At 42.5% G+C, this 17,452-nt stretch overlaps 1 protein-coding gene across 1 annotated transcript in view; it reads right to left on the reverse strand.

The window, feature by feature from the left end:
• The window catches only part of AIG1 (androgen induced 1), a 534,722-nt gene extending 524,804 nt beyond the window's left edge, over positions 1-9,918 (reverse strand). The window contains exon 1 of the mRNA XM_082252270.1: positions 9,605-9,918. Within this exon, the coding sequence (XP_082108396.1) occupies positions 9,605-9,745 (141 nt within the window). The 5' untranslated portion in view covers positions 9,746-9,918. The remainder of the gene's footprint in view (positions 1-9,604) is intronic.
• Positions 9,919-17,452: the final 7,534 nt, after the last annotated feature.

Genomic DNA, 17,452 nt, shown 5'->3' on the forward strand with positions numbered 1-17,452 from the left:
TGATTTGATATTCAGTTTATATTTCTTGCCAAACTCTTCACAGAAGTAGCCAACCAGAACATCATCAACTTTCCTTCCACCAACATCGGGGTTAAAGGCAACAACACAGTTGAACCCAGCGATCTGGGTGGTATCCATTATAGACCTCCTCTCTGCATCAGTGAAGAAGCATGGAACTGCAACACATTCTTTTACAGGTTTCTTCAATGCACTTTCTGCTGAACTATTTGACCGCTCAAGGTCACCTAGTTCCTTTTCTCTATCTGAATTCCACATGGAATGCATCTCAAGATCACGATCAAACTTCTGCCACCCGTCTTTCACCAGTTCCATTCTGGAAACACTCCCTGAAAGGCACTTATTCATTTGCTTCACGTTTTCACCAACAGCCTTAGTTTTCTCCACTAGGTTTTCAGCCTGAACTGAGAAATCATCACATTTCTTACTCAGCTCCTTTGTTTGCTGAAGTTCTAATGATACATTTTCCAATGCTTGAAGTTTTTGAAGGAACGGTTTATTCCAAAGGGGTGATTCAAGCCACATGTCGTCACATTTCTGAGGCTCACTCAGGACAGACCCCAAAACACTGATCCTTTTAAAAACTGCATCAGGCACACTATCCCCTCTTTGGGACAGATCCTCTGTTGCCTGGAATTCCTCTTCCAGTTCCTGCAACGGAATCTTCATCTCTTCTAGTTGCTGTTCTAAGGCTCGCTTAGACTTTTCTAGCTCCTGAACGCTTTTCACAACATCATCCTTGGAGCTGACCAATTCTTCCATTTCTGTACGCAGCTGTTTAACACTTTCTAGTTCAGCCTTACACTCTAGAGCTTCCTCCAAAGAGCGAGCCAAGAACAGGGCTTTGCTCTCGTTATCACGCGCCTCCGTTTCTGCACGTGCGCGTTCTTCTGCATATTTTGCAGACACATTCTTCTCTTCACCAAGCATCTGATCAAACTTCTTTTTCACATCTTCAACACACTGTAATGAACCAACGCTTTCTTCCATGCGTTTTTTCATAACCGCTATCTGAGCTTGCAATGTTGCGACTTGCTCTGATAGGTTTTTCTTTGCTTCCGCCTCCTCTTTTAATTGTTCCAGGAAGCCATTTTTCTCATCTTCCATTTGTTTGAGCTTTGTGCTAAAACTCAGCCTTTGACACCTCTCTTCCTGTAAGAGTTCCTGCGTGTCTTGCAGCTGCGATTCCAAGATAGAAAAATCTTCCGCAATTTCTCTAGATTTGCTGTCTGCTTGAGAAAGCTGATTTGTAACATTGTCCAACTCAACCTGCAGTCGGTTTGCCTTCTCTGACAGCTTAGCACACAATCGGTCACCTTCTGACACCTTGACTTGCGATTCCAGAAGCTGTGCCTCTACTTTTTCCCTCTTATGTTCACAATCTCCTTTTCCCTGCATAAGAGCCTTCACCTCATTGGCTAGCATCTGGGAATAAGAATGTAATTCTGCCACACAGGCTTCTTTCTCCTTTAACTGCTGCTGGAAACGTTGGGCTTCACCTTTCCAACTTTCACAGTCTGCACGTAATTCATCTACCACATTGCTCAAAGTGGTGAGCTCATACACAGTACTCAGTAATTTAGCCTCTCTTTCACTTTTCTCTTTGTCGCTGAGAGACAATGTCGCTTTCAGAGCAACATTCTGTTCCTGCGACTCCTGCAGGTCTATTTTTGTAGCTCCCAAAGACTGAAGACTTTTTTCCAGCTGATTACGCAACTCCAACATATCAGCCATACTTTGCTTCTGCAAAGTCTGAATTTCACTTTCCTTTTCCATGAGGATGGTATCTTTCTCCATTATAGTGTCTTGACATTTTTGCAACTCGACCAAAAGAAGAGCAGTGGATTCTTCCCACTGTAACACATGAGACTTGAGTAGTTCATTCATTTCCTGCAAGTTTCTATGCTCCATTTTAAGCAATTCCAAGGCTTGTTCCTTTTCTTCCATTTTCCGTTGCAAGGCATCCAACTCAGCCCTGCACACATACTCGGTTTCCTCCAAACCGATGGCCTCCATTGGCTGCTGGCGTCTCTGTTTCCAGCCTGCCATGCTCTCTTGATGAGCCTTTTGTTGAGCTGCAAAGCTCTGCTGAAAATCCGCATTTGCCTGCTGTTGAGCTGCATTTGCTTGCTGTTGAGCTGCATTTGATATAATCAGATGTTTCAACATCTCCTCCATTTTGAGTTTACTTTTCATCTGAGCACACTGCGTCTCCATAGCAGTTTCATCAGTGTTGCTAGGGACAACAACCTTCCTCTTTAGTAGACTCTCTTTAGGCATGGATGGGGCTGGTTCAGACGGCAACATCCTCTCCATCCATAGAATCCGGTCTCTCATTTCATCTATCTTTGCATTTTTCAGGCGTTTGGACCGCCCCATCTTCAATAACTCCACAAACAAATTTTTCACAGTCCAGCAAACAATTTTCAGACCACTGTCTCTTCAACACATGTAGTTTTTCTCTCTCTTGCAGGATCTCTTTTCCTGCACACACAGTTTGTGCAGTCACTTGCACCAGACACAACAAAGTTCATCAAATAATTTTGAGACCGCTGTCTCTTTAAAACACTTTTTTTTTTTTTTTTCTGTCAGGATCTTCTCTCCTGCACACATAGATTGTGCAATCTCATGCACCAGACAAAGTTCATCAAACATATGCACTCCATTGCAGGGATCTCTGCTTATGCCCGCATCCTCCACCATATGTAAGGGATTAGCTCGGTGGTAGGCGTGGATGACCCCTTTGGGGGTGCGTTTTCACAGAGAGATAGCCGACAAGTGCTTGCAAACAAACAGTGTGGTTTATTAAATGGTGTTTTCTTCACCAGGCTGTATGCAGCAAAACATCCAAAATAAAATAAAAGACAAAATAAATCCTTGCCTCTGTGGGCGGCTACCTTCTCACAGCTGGAACCTACCTAAGAAGTCTTTCCAACCTACTGTTGGGCCGACACTGCTGATCCTACAGCAGACACTCAAATGTCCATTTGTTTGCTTTTCACACAGCACAAACATTGTCCATTGAACATGTCCCTTTGTTTTCTTTCACACAGCACATGTTCATTTATAACAGGATCCTTTACTCTTCACACTCTTCACATGGAACACTTTGTCTTCTCACCTTTGAGACGTCTTCACTCGTGGTTACCCTCCTTAGCTTCACATCGCTGTAGGGGGTCTTCTCCCATGCTCACCAGCTTGTCGGGAGGCACACATCCGACTGTCCCCCTCTCCCAGCCCACACGGCGACAGGCGGCAGCAGTCCTTCTCCCATGCCCACACGGCGTCGGGAGGTACACGTATGTCTGTCCTCCTCTTCCCAGCTCACACAGCGACAGGAGGCAGCACTCAATAGATTTTCTCTGGACAAATTATAGAGTCCTTGATCTCCTCATTCTGAACAGCTGAATGGTTTTCAACTTCCTGCTGGCTCTCTCTGCAGCCAACACCCTATAGTATCAGTGAACTTTCAAAGCAGGTGGGAATGTGTCTCCTCTCAGTGACTACATTCCCAGATTTACCTGACTTCCTGTCACAATAGTTACATAGTGAGGTTGAAAAAAGACACCAGTCCATCCAGATCAACCTATGATGAGTGTGTGTGTGTGAGTGCGTATGTCAATAGTACATTGTATACCCCTGTATGTTGTGGTTGCTAAGGTGCCCAACTAATAGTTTTTTGAAATTATTGATGCTCCTTACTGATATCACTGCTTGTGGAAGAGAATTCCACATCCTTATCGCTCTGATGGTATAGAACCCTTTACGCAGTTTAAGGTTAAACCGCTTCTCTTCTAATTTTAGGGAATGGCCACGAGTCCTTTTATATTCCCTTTCACGGAATATTTTTTTCCCAATCCTAGGGTCACCAGTACGGTATTTTTACATTGATATCATATCCCCTTTCAAGTTTCTCTTCTTCAGAGAGAATAAGTTCAATGCTTGCAGTCTTTCCTCATAGCTGAGATTCTCCAGGCCCTTTATTAGCTTAGTTGCCCTTCTCTGGACTCTCTCCTGTTCCAGCACATCCTTCCTAAGGACCGGTGCCCTTAACTGGATGACATACTCCAGATGCGGCCGGACCAGAGTCTTGTAGAGTGGGAGAATTATTGTTTTATCTCTGGCGTGAATCCTCTTTTTAATACATGCCAATATTCTGTTGGCTTTGCTTGCAGCAGCTTGAGGTTGCATGCCATTGCTGAGCTTGTTGTTTGGACCTCCAGATTCTTTTACATCCTAAATTCCCACAAAGGCTCACCCCCCCCCCCCCAGCGAGTAACTTGCATTCGTATTTCTGGCACCAAAATGCATTACCTTAGATTTTTCAACATAAAACATAATTTGCCATGTAGATGCCCACCCCATTATTTTGTTTAGGTCTTCTTGTAAGATTTCCACTTCGTGTGTAGAAGTTATTGCCCTGCTAAATTTAGTATTGTCTGCAAATACGGAGATTGTGCTGTTTATCGCATCCTCTAGGTTGTTTATGAATAAATTAAATAGGATTGGTCCCAGGACAGATCCTTGGGGGACCCCCCTTTCCACACCAAGAGTACTTCCCATTTATCACCACCCTTTGGACTCACCCCTGCAGCCAGCTTTAAATCCAGGTACTCACTCTATGGTCAATACCTACGTACCTTAGTTTGTACAGTAAGCATTTGTGGGGAACTGTATGAAATACCTTTGCAAAATCCAGATACACCACATCCACAGGCCTTTCTTTATCTAGATACTCTTGGTTTGGCAAGAGCGATTTTTTTAAGAATCCATGCTGATTTCTACTAATGATACCGTTTTCATTACTAAAGTCTTGTATATAGTCTCTTATCATCCCCTCCAATACCTTACAGACTATTGATTTTAGGCTAACCAGCCTGTAGTTCCCAGGGATTTATCTCGGCCCTTTCTTAAATATTGGTACCACGTTGGCTTTTTTCAAATCAGCTGGTACCATTCCTGTCAGTAGACTATTCATAACAATTAGGAACAATAGTCTGGCTATCACCTGGCTGAATTCTTTAAGGACCCTTGGGTGTAAGCCATCTGATCCCAGTGACTTATTTATGTTAAGTTTTTCAAGTCTAGTTCTGAGTCTGTCTTCTGTTAACCATGAGGGTGCTTCCTGTGACATGTTATTAACTTTAAAATTACAAGCTGGGTAAAGGCCCGTACACACGAGTGGAAATTCGGCCTGGAATTTTCGTCCGATGACCGATCTGCCGATTTTCAGCTTGTTAATATGATGCTTCCGACAACCGACTTTTCGGCCGAAAAAATCCTGGTGTGCAGGCTATAAAATGTTTGTCGACCGTCAAAACACGTCCGATTTTCATCTCATTAGTACAGATTTCGATGGGGAAAAATCTTATGAGCAAGACTAGGCATGCTCAGAGATGAAAGAACACATAGAAAGCAATCCAACACATGACATCACTTCTCAAGTAGAATTTTGTCGTGCAGGAAAATTTGTGTGCAGTCTAGAGCACATTCCAACCAACAGACATGACTCTGGACAAAAGACAGACGACCGGTCGGCGGAAATTCGTTGCGTGTGTACGAGGCTTCAATGTAGCCCCCCGATTATTTTGTGAAGACTGAGGAGAAGAATTTATTTAGCACTGTTTGCCTTTTCTCTGTCCTTTGTAGCCAGATTCCCTTCATTGTCCTTTATGGGGCCAATGTGTTCTGGCCTCACTTTCTTACTATTTATAAACGTAAAGAATTTTTCTGGGTTGTTTTTACTCTCTTCCGCTATGTGCTTTTCGTTCTATTTTAGCCGCCCTGATACTACAGTATTTGGTCTTCTGTTCTGATGTTTATTCAGCACTATAAAGTGAATATTGGTGGCTTGCTCTACAATTATGTTGGCCATGCTAAACTGTTGTCTATTTTATTTACATAACAAATATATTTGCATGTTCCTTGTGACTCCTTGTGTGTTTTTATTATTTTGTCAATTAGTGTCCACTGTATGCTGACATGGGAATGCTGGAAAATCAAAAAAATGTAAAATACATTTTATTATACCTACTAAAATGTTGCTTTACTGGCATAATCTCATGTCAACATATTCACTCAAACATGCTTCTGGCATGCTTCTATTTCGGGCAATATTCCCCCTTAGCAAATTGATATGGGTAGGGGACGGGGCACAGTTGAATACTAGTAGCCAGAAGCAGAACAAAATAATAATGTCAGGAGAGGAGCATGTTTGGCATATGAACATCAACAGGGCCTAAACTACACCAATATGGTGAGACTTTACGTGCAGAAAATGATGTCACCATTTTCTCGTTGCCACTGACAAGCACTCCACCCCTTCCTCCCAACTTCCTTCCTTAAAGTGTTACTAAACCCTGGACCCTGCATTCACTATATCTGGTCTCCTACAGTACACAGAGCATGGAAATGCAATTATTTTAGGAAATATAAACTGTGCAAATACCTTTTTTCATCAACAGTTAAAGCCGTCTTGAAACTTCAGTCAGTGTCTGATTAAAGTTTGTAAGAGGAGTTTTCATTCTCCTGTGACTGTCCTATGAGGCTGCAGGACCTATGACCCTCTGTCTGGACAGTGCTTGTTGGCCTTGTGCTAATCACATGTACCCTCTCAAAAAAGAAAAAAAAATCTCTGGCAATACACACCAAACTGAGCATGTGCAGAGTGACAGATAGTAGAAGGTGAGGATGAGAGGAGGCAGTATCACTCCAAAGGCTCTGTACTATCAGAAGATGGATTGGAGACAGTAGAAGAAGGTGATGATCAGAGAAGACAGTATCAAACAGCCTTTTTACACAATGCAGAGGATTAACCCCTTAGGTTCCACAGTGAGTAAAACAAGCATGCTTTACTGTATATACAGACTGGTTTTACTGTTGTGGGCTTAGGAACACTTTAATGTGTAATTATAAGAATGTCTTTGCTCGGGTTCCTCAGAGTTGTTGAGCACAGCCTGTGGAGCTGTAGGCCCAGATTGTGGGACTAAGCTTACAAATTCATCAGAATAGACAGGAAAGGGGAAGAGCAGTGGGTGAGAAAGAGGACACTGCTGCTACTGGCTATAGTGTATTTCCACAATTGCAGGCAAATTGGGATATAACACCAACTTCATATTTTTTTGTTATGTTCCCAGTCACATAGCATATCTTAAAAAATATCTCTCTAATTGCAAAATATTCTAACAATATATGTTGCTTACAGAGTCCCATGTAACCTGCTCCAAAGAAACAACTAGAAAGATGATTTTTTTTTTAATGTTACCTATTTTTAGGTATGCTGTATGAATAGTAATACATAACAAACATATTGTGGGTATTGCTCAAATGTAACTGCAATGCCTCCCATCCCAGACTTATCAGTGTATTGTTCCTAGAACTATTATTCCTCCTAGCACAGATTCAATGTTGTCTGGATGTTTATCTCTTAAGCAAAGGATACCTCTATGTATAACTTTCCCTATCCCACCTCAGTTTTCCTGGAGCAGACCAGTGGGATCCGCCTTAATGGTAGATTGCTCACATGCTCACATAACTGCAGTCTCTGCCTGGTCACAGGCATTGATGAGAGCGCTCCAAGGAAGGAACCCCAGTGCAGGGCCAAGCAGGACCTGCCCAACAAGCACAGTACAGGAGCTGTCTGGTACAGCAGGACAGCATTCAAGTACCCAGGGCACAGTGAATAGCCTGGAAAGATTCCAGAGACTGTCTTTGCTAGCTTTTGGGGAAGCCAATTCATGTTTACTGGGACAGGTTTTGCTTTCGCAATGGAGTCCTCTGAGCTGTAGTCCACTAATCACTAGCTTCAAGAGGGTGGCTGCACCCTGGAGAGACAGTGCAGCTAGAAGTGTCCTCCATTGGCTTTTCTGCTAAGTTTGGAGTATCCCAAGGTTTACCTTGCACCAAGGTAAATCAGCATTAAACTGCAAAAAGATATGTACTGCTAATTTCTTGAGTTGAGAGACTATGAGCTGCTGTGTACCAGGCTGCCATGTGCTTCACAGGAAATGGAACCTGGGATAAATCAACCAGCTCAGTTTGGGGTTTGTGCTACATTTTTATTGCTTCTACAATGTTAGGAATTAAAAGCCTATGCTGTGAGCATAAAACTCCTTTAACCACTTGCTGACTGTGCTAAAGCCGAATGACAGCTACAGCAGGGTCATCCAGTCCCGTCTATTGATGTCCTTCCAGAAGCGCACCCCCTGTGCGCCCTCTGTGGCTTGTTAACGGTACGTTCTATGATCACTGTGTGCTTTCGACACAGCTGATTACAGATCAGGGCAAAGGGCCAATCACAGTGGCCCTTTACCACATGATCATCTGTGTCTGATCACAGCTGCTCACGATGTAAGCACACTTGCCTATTATTGGCATTCCTCTCCTCACGCTGTCAGAGCGTGGGAAGAGCACAGCCATGAAACGGCTTGTGTGAAAGGGGACATCTGCAATGATAGTCAGGGCATTGGTTATCATTGTCCTGATTACCAGTGCAGCCCCAACAGTGCCCATCAGTGCTGTCTATCAGTGTCCATCAGTGCCACATATCAGTGCAGTCTCATCAGTGTTCATCAATGCTGCCTCATCAGTGCAGCCTATCAGTGCTCATCCGCACACATCAATAAAGGAGAAAAAATTACCTGTTTTTTAAATATTATAACAGAAACTAAGAAAAGTGGTTAAACTAAGTTCACAAAGTATATCACACCACTGCAATACCATGTACACTGTAAACATGATCATTCTTAAGGATGGCGCTTATCAGTCACATAAGACATATTTAGGGGTGCTGTAGACCCCCCACTCCCTTCATATCCAACACATCTACTGTGGCATAACTGTAGCAGCCTTTAGTAAATCGTATTTTTTTCTGTCACAACAAGAAATCTAAATGGTTTTGATTAGATCAGCGTTCTTCTTTAAAATGGTCCATTCTGTATGTAACAATTTACTACAGCGATAATTCCTCATTTCGATCAGTGGTTTTATTTTTTTATCAGATTGATTCTAATTTGAGAGGATGGCCTTGTTTTTCGAATTTTTTAAAAATGTGTTTTGTGACAAATTCTGTGTTTGGATACAGAAGAAAAAGTAGTAGTAAATGTACTTTGGAAACTGAACTGGGTGACTGAGGACTGATAGTCTGTGTGCTCCTGATACCTCGAAGACTGATGTCTGAAGATTGTTATCCCTAGACTTCTGTTTTTTACAATGATTATAACAGTCATTTTTTTTTTATTTTGCAACAAACGCACCATTTACAAATTTTCTTAGTAGTGTTTGTTATTGCGTTCATTTTTACATATATACGTACACCTCATCCTCAGTCACCTTTATATTGTTTACTATATAATGTGACTCTTTACAAGCCTCTTATCCATTTGCACCATGTAAAAAAATATATAAGGCAGGTTAATGCAACACAAAGTAGATGTAAAGCTTTTAACAGCATCTCCACATCATGAAAGCATTGTTTTACGTCATCAGCATTCTCATTTCAATATATGAATAAAGCAAAATGCATACTATAATAACATTGCATGTCTTTGTAACTGTGCTGAACCAGCTACAGAATTTCCTGACTCACCAGGTCAATGAAGGTGAGAAATTTCCAGCTGCCCCCATAGGTCTGGTGTGCAGGCATCTCTACGGCCTTGTAGTGGCACAGCACGGACAGGTAGGAGAGGAGGATGGCAGCCCGCAACACCTGGCAGGGGATAAGCGCCATAGCAGCTCGGTACACCGGAGGTCAGCACCACTGAATGGGCCGCACACCCCTCCCCTTCTCCCCCTGGCTCTCTGTATTGTGTATGTCACTTCTTATTTTACTACCTCCCTCATTTGGAGTCTGGGGAATGGAATAGATGGGAGGGGGGGGAGACACATGGCTAACACTAAGCATCACACGCTCCAGCCCAGAAGAGAGAGCAAGATACAGGGGAGGGAGCAGTTGCTATAGAAACCGTGCTGATGTTTTATGAAAGAGGGCATCCTCAGAATACCTTTAGATGTGCTTGCTTCTCGCTCATCCCTACTGGCCACTGTGTGGTGCAAACTACTGCTGTGCAAACTGTCACTGCTAAATTGTTTCTGCAAGTTTCTCAGTGCTGTAAATCTTCACAGTCACCTAGCAAGGTTACAACTACTCTACCCATTAGCCTCAATTCACAACACACCAGGATAAGGATCCTTTTTTTAAAGAATAAAATGATAGCTGAGATAAATTAGATTTAAAAATCACATTTAAATGGCCATAGCAAGCATAAAAGATGTACTTTGTTAGGCAGGAATAATAATGGATGTAGAAAAGGCAAAACATGTAGTGGGTAAATAAAATATAAAAAAAAATACACAAAAAATATGTGTTTTTGAGCTTTAAAACTGACTCTTCGGGTATTAAGACAGATAAAACATTGTGAATGGCAAAATATAAACACACGCACATCCAAAACCGGTATAGAGGCACCCACGGGTATTGCAGCAGTGATAAATCAAAGCAACAGCATTTTATTGTCAAGTTTCGATGGAGCTCACTCCATCTTTCTCAAGACCGAGCTTCATCAAAACTTGACAATAAAATGACATTGCTTTGATTCATCTCTGCTGCAGACCCATGGCTAACTCTATATCTGTTACTATTTCTTTGTGGGTGAGCAACTGGGCATTTACCTCACACATAGACTACCCTTGGAAACACATATACGGTATATTCAGTCAATATTTTATATAATTCAGTCAGTAATATACTGTATATTGGAGTTGGGGTGCACTCCATCTGCATCTGCCATGCTCCTATCGTGAGTGCTGATACAAGGACATAACCGTTTTTTTAGATATATATAAACAGTCGTTTTAGATATATTTAAAAAACGTTTTCATGTGTTTCTTAGCAAACACAATGTACAGGGATATTGGAAATAATAGTGATATAAATACACAGAGGTTGAACTAGATGACCTTTATTCAACCCTTATATATATATATATTATATATATATATATATATATATACAGTGCCTTGCGAAAGTATTCGGCCCCCTTGAACTTTTTGACCTTTTGCCACATTTCAGGCTTCAAACATAAAGATATAAAACTGTAATTTTTTTGTGAAGAATCAACAACAAGTGGGACACAATCATCAAGAGGAACGCAATTTATTGGATATTTCAAACTTTGTTAAATAAAAAACTGCAAAAATTGGGTGTGCACAATTATTCAGCCCCTTTACTTTCAGTGCAGCAAACTCTCTCCAGAAGTTCAGTGAGGATCTCTGAATGATCCAATGTTGACCTAAATGACTAATGATGATAAATAGAATCCACCTGTGTGTAATTAAGTCTCCGTATAAATGCACCTGCACTGTGATAGTCTCAGAGGTCCGTTTAAAGCGCAGAGAGCATCATAAAGAACAAGGAACACACCAGGCAGGTCCAAGATACTGTTGTGGAGAAGTTTAAAGCCAGATTTGGATACAAAACAATTTCCCAAGCTGTGTAAGATCTTCTGAAATGGCCCGAGATTTTCCTGGCCTGCCGCAAGACGTCCTGGACCCCAGGGTATTTGGCAACGAATTGCTGCACCACCAAGTTCAGGACGTGTGCCATGCATGGCACGTGTGTAATTTTGCCCTGTTTCAGCGCCCTCAGCAGATTGGCATAGTTGTCGCACACCACTTTACCAACTGTCAAATTGAGTGGTGTCAGCCACTGATCTGCCTGTGAACGCAAAGCTGAAAGGAGTGCAGGACAAGTGTGACTCTTGGCTTCAAGGCACAACAGACGCAGCACAGCATGACAACGTCTCACCTGGCATGTGGAATAGGTTCTGGGGGTCTTGGGCGGCACAGCAGAAGAGACGGTAGCAGCGTAAAAGGAGGAGTCAGCCGAGGAGGAGAGGGAGGATGGAGTAGGAGGAGGAGAAGAAGAGGCAGGCCTGCATGCAATGCGTGGCGGTAAGACCAAATCTACATGGGTGCCACGGTTTACATGCTTGACGGCCGTCAGAAGGTTTACCCAATGGGCAGTAAAAGTTATATACCTTCTCTGCCTGTGTTTGCTAGACCATGTGTCTGTGGTCAGATGTATCTTGGCACCGACACTGTGTGCCAGAGATACATTCACTTGCCGATGAACATGGCCATACAGCTCTGGAATGCCCTTCTGCGAGAAATATTTCCTGCCTGGGACCTTCCATTGTGGTGTTTCAATGGCCACAAATTTCCAAAAGGCCTCCGAGTCCGCCAGTTGAAATGGCAGTAGCTGGCAGGCTATCAGTTCCGATAAGCCAGCAGTCAAACGTTGGGAAAGAGGGTTATCCGGCGTCATCATTTTTTTATGCTCCAACATTTGGGCCACGGAAGCCTGCCTTTTTCCAGAACAACGTGAGGATGGCATAATGGAAGTTGGAGTGGAGGACAATTGTGAGGAGAGGGGAGAAGGAGAAGAGGCTGGACGGTGAGAGCTTGGAGTGTGGCTTTGTGGGTTCTGACGGCGTTGCTCCCACTGGACTCGGTGATGGGAGTTCAGGTGCCTTCTTAAGGTGGTAATCCCTATGTGAGTGTTGGGTTACCGCGACTTATGCGTTGACTGCAAAGGCTGAAAATGGCAACACTGTTATCAGCAGCGGACACATTAAAAAAAGCCCACACTTCGGAGCCATGTTCCGGTGTCCTGGGAGTGCCAGATGTGACAGTACATGGTGGATGGCACGCTCCTGATACATTTTCAGTCTGCTTTGTCCCTCCTATGCAATGCAAGTTCCACCTGCTTCTCCTCCCTATCTGCTGGTCCATCTCTCCCTCTGAACTCCCCTCCTCTTCCTCTCTTGTGACCACCCATGTGATGTCCATAGACACGTCATCATTTACGTCACCTTCCCCACCACTAACATTCGAGATCTCGGAGTAGGCAGCAACAGCGGGGACCAACCTCCTTGGGCTGATCTGGGTACTGTCCTCAGACTCCTCTTCCTGATCCAATACCAAGAATGGCGGTGGTGTTGGTGGTGGTGTCTTTTGGGGGTGCACACAGCAGAGAGTGAAGAGGGTGCAGATAGAGAGGATGAGGAGAGTGCAGAAGAGGAAGGCTGAGTGAGCCACTCAACCAAGTCTGGTGCGTCCTTTGAGGTAAATGAACGCACCTTCTGAAACTTCACACTTTGGCTCCGGCCCACTGCTCCTGCCCTACCCCTACCTCTTCCTCTGCCTGTCATCTTTTAAATTACCCTGTGACAAAAGACTCTAGAGAAGCACAGTATATGTGGAACAAGGTATTAAACACCCCGCTTCAATCTGTGGTATTGGGGGGTCACTGATTTATCACACCAGTTCTACAAAAAATTGGCCAGTAACTGTTGTCACTGTGTGTAGCACAGTCAACGCAGCAAAAGAGGCCAAATTTTTGCATGACTAAAATACACTCTTATAAAAGTATACTGTTAAATAACACCCCACGTCAATATGTGGTATTGGGGGGCCACTGGTCTATCACACCAGTTGTACAAAAATTTGGCCAGTGAGTTTGGCACTGTGTGTAGCAGAGTTAACGCAGCAAAAGAGGCAATATTGTTACAGGATATAAATACACTTATAAAAGTATACTCAGATAACACCCCACTTCAATATGTGGTATTGGGGGGCCACTGGTTTATCACACCAGTTGTACACAAAATTGGCCAGTAAGTTTGGCACTGTGTGTAGCAGAGTTAACGCAGCAAAAGAGGTAATATTGTTGCAGGACACAAATACACTTATAAAAGTATACTCAGATAACACCCCACTTCAATATGTGGTATTGGGGGGCCACTGGTCTATCACACCAGTTCTACAAAAAATTGGCCAGTGAGTTTGGCACTGTGCGTAGCCGAGTTAACACAGCAAAAGAGGCAATATTGTTGCAGGACACAAATACACTTATAAAAGTATACTCAGATAACACCCCACTTCAATATGTGGTATTGGGGGGCCACTGGTCTATCACACCAGTTGTAAAAAAAATGGCCAGTGAGTTTGGCACTGTGTGTAGCAGAGTCAATGCAGCAAAAAAGGCAATATTGTTGCAGGACACAAATACACTTATAAAAGTATACTTAGATAACACCCCACTTCAATATGTGGTATTGGGGGGGGGGGGGGGCACTGGTCTATCACACCAGTTATAATACATTAAAAGTGCTTTTGTCACTGTTTGTAGTATTGCTGCAGCAACGCTCAGTCACCACACCTGTCACAATGCTGCACAGTGCACACAATACTAATCCACCATAATATGCTTTCTACAAAGTATATTATACCGTGGATTACCCCCCCCCCTTATATAGTGCACTGCACATCGATACCAAAAAAATTGCAGCCCTTTAAATGACTTTTGTGGACATAAACAGAGCGATTTGTGTCACTGCTGCTGATCTGTAACTGCCCCTAAAGCACTGACTGGATACCTGTCCCTAACCTGAAAAGAGATTGGACCTATACCAAAATACCAGCCCTGAAAGGACTTTTGTGGATCTAAACAGAGCTATTTGTGTCTGGCAACCTCTCCCTCATGAACACAGCAGACCTCTTCCTACGCTGACAAAAAGTAGAATGTGAAATGGCCGACAGCTCAGGTCTATTTATAGGATAGGGGGCATGTCCATGTGCTGAAATGTTTCAATTGGCTTTCCCGTTCCACCTGACGGCTGTGTCATGGGTCAATGTTCTTCTGAATGAAAAAGAAAATGGTGGCGCGGACATCTTCGCGAACATTGGCAAAAGTCTGACTTTTTCGCAAATTTGCGAACAAGCAAAATTCACCGCGAACCGACCGCCAGGCGAACCGCAAGGCCATCTCTAATCTTAAAACCTCAGTCTGCTTTGAAATGTTTGCCTGGGAGAGACCTTGTTTTACCACTTGCCTACAGTGCACTTTCACCCCCTTCCTGCCCAGACCGATTTTCAGCTTTCAGCGCTCTCACACTTTGAATGACAATTACTCAGTCATGCAACACTGTACCCATAAAAAAATTGTGTCCTTTTCTTCACACAAATAGAGCTTTCTTTTGATGGTATTTAATCACTACTGGGTTTTTTATTTTTTGTGCTATAAATAAAAAAAGACTGAAAATATTGTGAAAAAAACGCATTTTTCTTTGTTTCTGTCATAAAATTTTGCAAATTAGTAATTTTTCTTCACAAATTTTGGCCAAAATTTATACTGCTACTTATCTTTGGTAAAAATATCCCAAATAAGTGTATATTATTTGGTCTTTGTGAAAGTTATAGAGTTCACAAGCTATGGTGCTATTCATTGAAAATTGATCACACTTGATCACACCTGATGTACTGAAGGCCTATCTCATTTCTTGAGACACTAAAAAGTCAGGAAAGTACAAATACCCCCCATATGACCCCTTTTTGGAAAGTAGACATTCCAAGTTATATAATAAGGGGCATGGTGAGTTTTTTGAAGTTGTAATTTTTTCCCACAATTCTTTGCAAAATGAAGATTTTTTTTTTTTTTTTTTACAAATTGACGTATTAACAGGTTATTTCTCTCACACAGCATATGTATACTTGGAACTACACCCCAAAACACATTCTACTACTCCTCCTGAGTATGGCGATACCACATGTGTGAGACTTTTTCACAGCCTGGCCACATACAGAGACCTAACATCCAAGTAGCACCGTCCGGCATTCTAGGAGCATAAATTACACGTATCATTTCCTGACAACCTATCGCACTTTTGAAGGCCCTGGAGCACCAGGACAATGGAAATCCCCATAAAATGACCCCATTTTGGAAAGCAAACACCCCAATGTATAATTTTTGAGGCATAATGAGTCTTTTGAACGTGTCATTTTTTTCCACAAGTTTTTGGAAACCGTGGAAAGAAAATGAAAATGCATTTTTTTTTTACACAAAGTTGTCCATTTATGAAATATTTCCAACACATAGCATGTACATATCAAAAATTAGACCCCAAAATACATTCTGCTATTCCTCCTGAGTATGGCGATACCACATGTGTAACACTTTTACACAGCCTAACCACATACAGAGACCTAACATCCAAGTAGCACTTTACACAAAGTTGTCCATTTATCCACTTTTAAGACTGGGCCTATTTTTGACACTTGGTGTTTACAAGCTAAAATCATTTTTTTTGCTGGAAAACTACTTAGAACCACCAAACATTATATATTTTTTTTAGCAGAGACCCTAGAGAATAGAATGGAGATCGTTGCAATATTTTTTATCACACCATATTTGCGCAGCAGTCTTCCAAATGCAATTTTTTTGAAAAATATTCACTTTTTTGAATTAAAATATAAGAAAACAGTAAATTTAGCCCAATTTTTTCCATAATGTGAAAGATAATGTTATGCCGAGTAATTAGATACCCAACATGTCATGCTTCAAAATTGCGCACGCTCACGGAATGGCGCCAAACATTGGTACTTAAAAATCCCCATAGGCAACACTTTAAAAATTTCTACAGGTTACCAGCTTAGAGTTACAGAGGAGGTCTAGGGCTCAAATTATTGCTCTCGCTCTAACGATCGCCGGCGATACCTTACATGTGTGGTTTGAACACCGTTTACATATGTGTGCGGGACTTGCGTATGCATTCGCTTCTGCCCGCGAGCTAACGGGGACAGGGCGCTTTCATGTTTTTTTTTTTCCCTATTTATTTTATTTATTATTTTTTTATTTTACACAGTTTAAAAAAAATGTTTTGATCATTTTTATTCCTATTACAAGGAATGTAAACATCTCTTGTAATACAAATAGGCATGACAGGTCCTCTTTATTGTAAGATCTGGGGACAAAAAGACCTCACACCTCACAACTACACTAAAAAAGAAAAAAAAAATCGTTTAAAAAGAAAAAAAAAAGCGGCCCTTTAAACCGGTTGCTAGGCAACGACTTTTGACGTAGCTCCGGTCCTCCAAGACCATAGAGTCGAGTGAGGGCCATCTTGCCCTCACTCGACTTGATGTCTCTGAGGATCCGGGACCAGATAGTTTTCCCCGCTGCCGGCGGGTCCGGTAAGCTGGAAAAACGTCTGTGACGTGGCGGGAGGGGGGGGCACGTCTTCCCCTGCACCGTAAGGGTAATTCCGCGGCGAATCCGCCACTGGGACCTCCTTTATCTGAAAGCCAACCGCCCGCCGTTTAAAAAAATACTGGGGTTATGGCAGCTATCTGTTGCCATAACCCCAGTATTTAGCTTTTAATGACCGACGTATATAGTCGTTAGGCTGTCGGTAAGTGGTTGCATGTATATAACAAAAATTGAACCCCAAAATACATTCTATAAAGGAAAGTGTACAGGAATAGTCCGAGTCCATCTCCGATCCGCTACTATTAGCGATTTCAAATTCCGAATCGGATTCGGATATGGATTCGGATACTGATGAGAACTCCCCGGTGCTCTCATCAGTCATGGAGAGGA

This window comes from Pelophylax lessonae (assembly GCF_965119305.1).
Source record: "Pelophylax lessonae genome assembly, chromosome: 3".
In the NCBI taxonomy this organism is placed as follows: domain Eukaryota; kingdom Metazoa; phylum Chordata; class Amphibia; order Anura; family Ranidae; genus Pelophylax; species Pelophylax lessonae.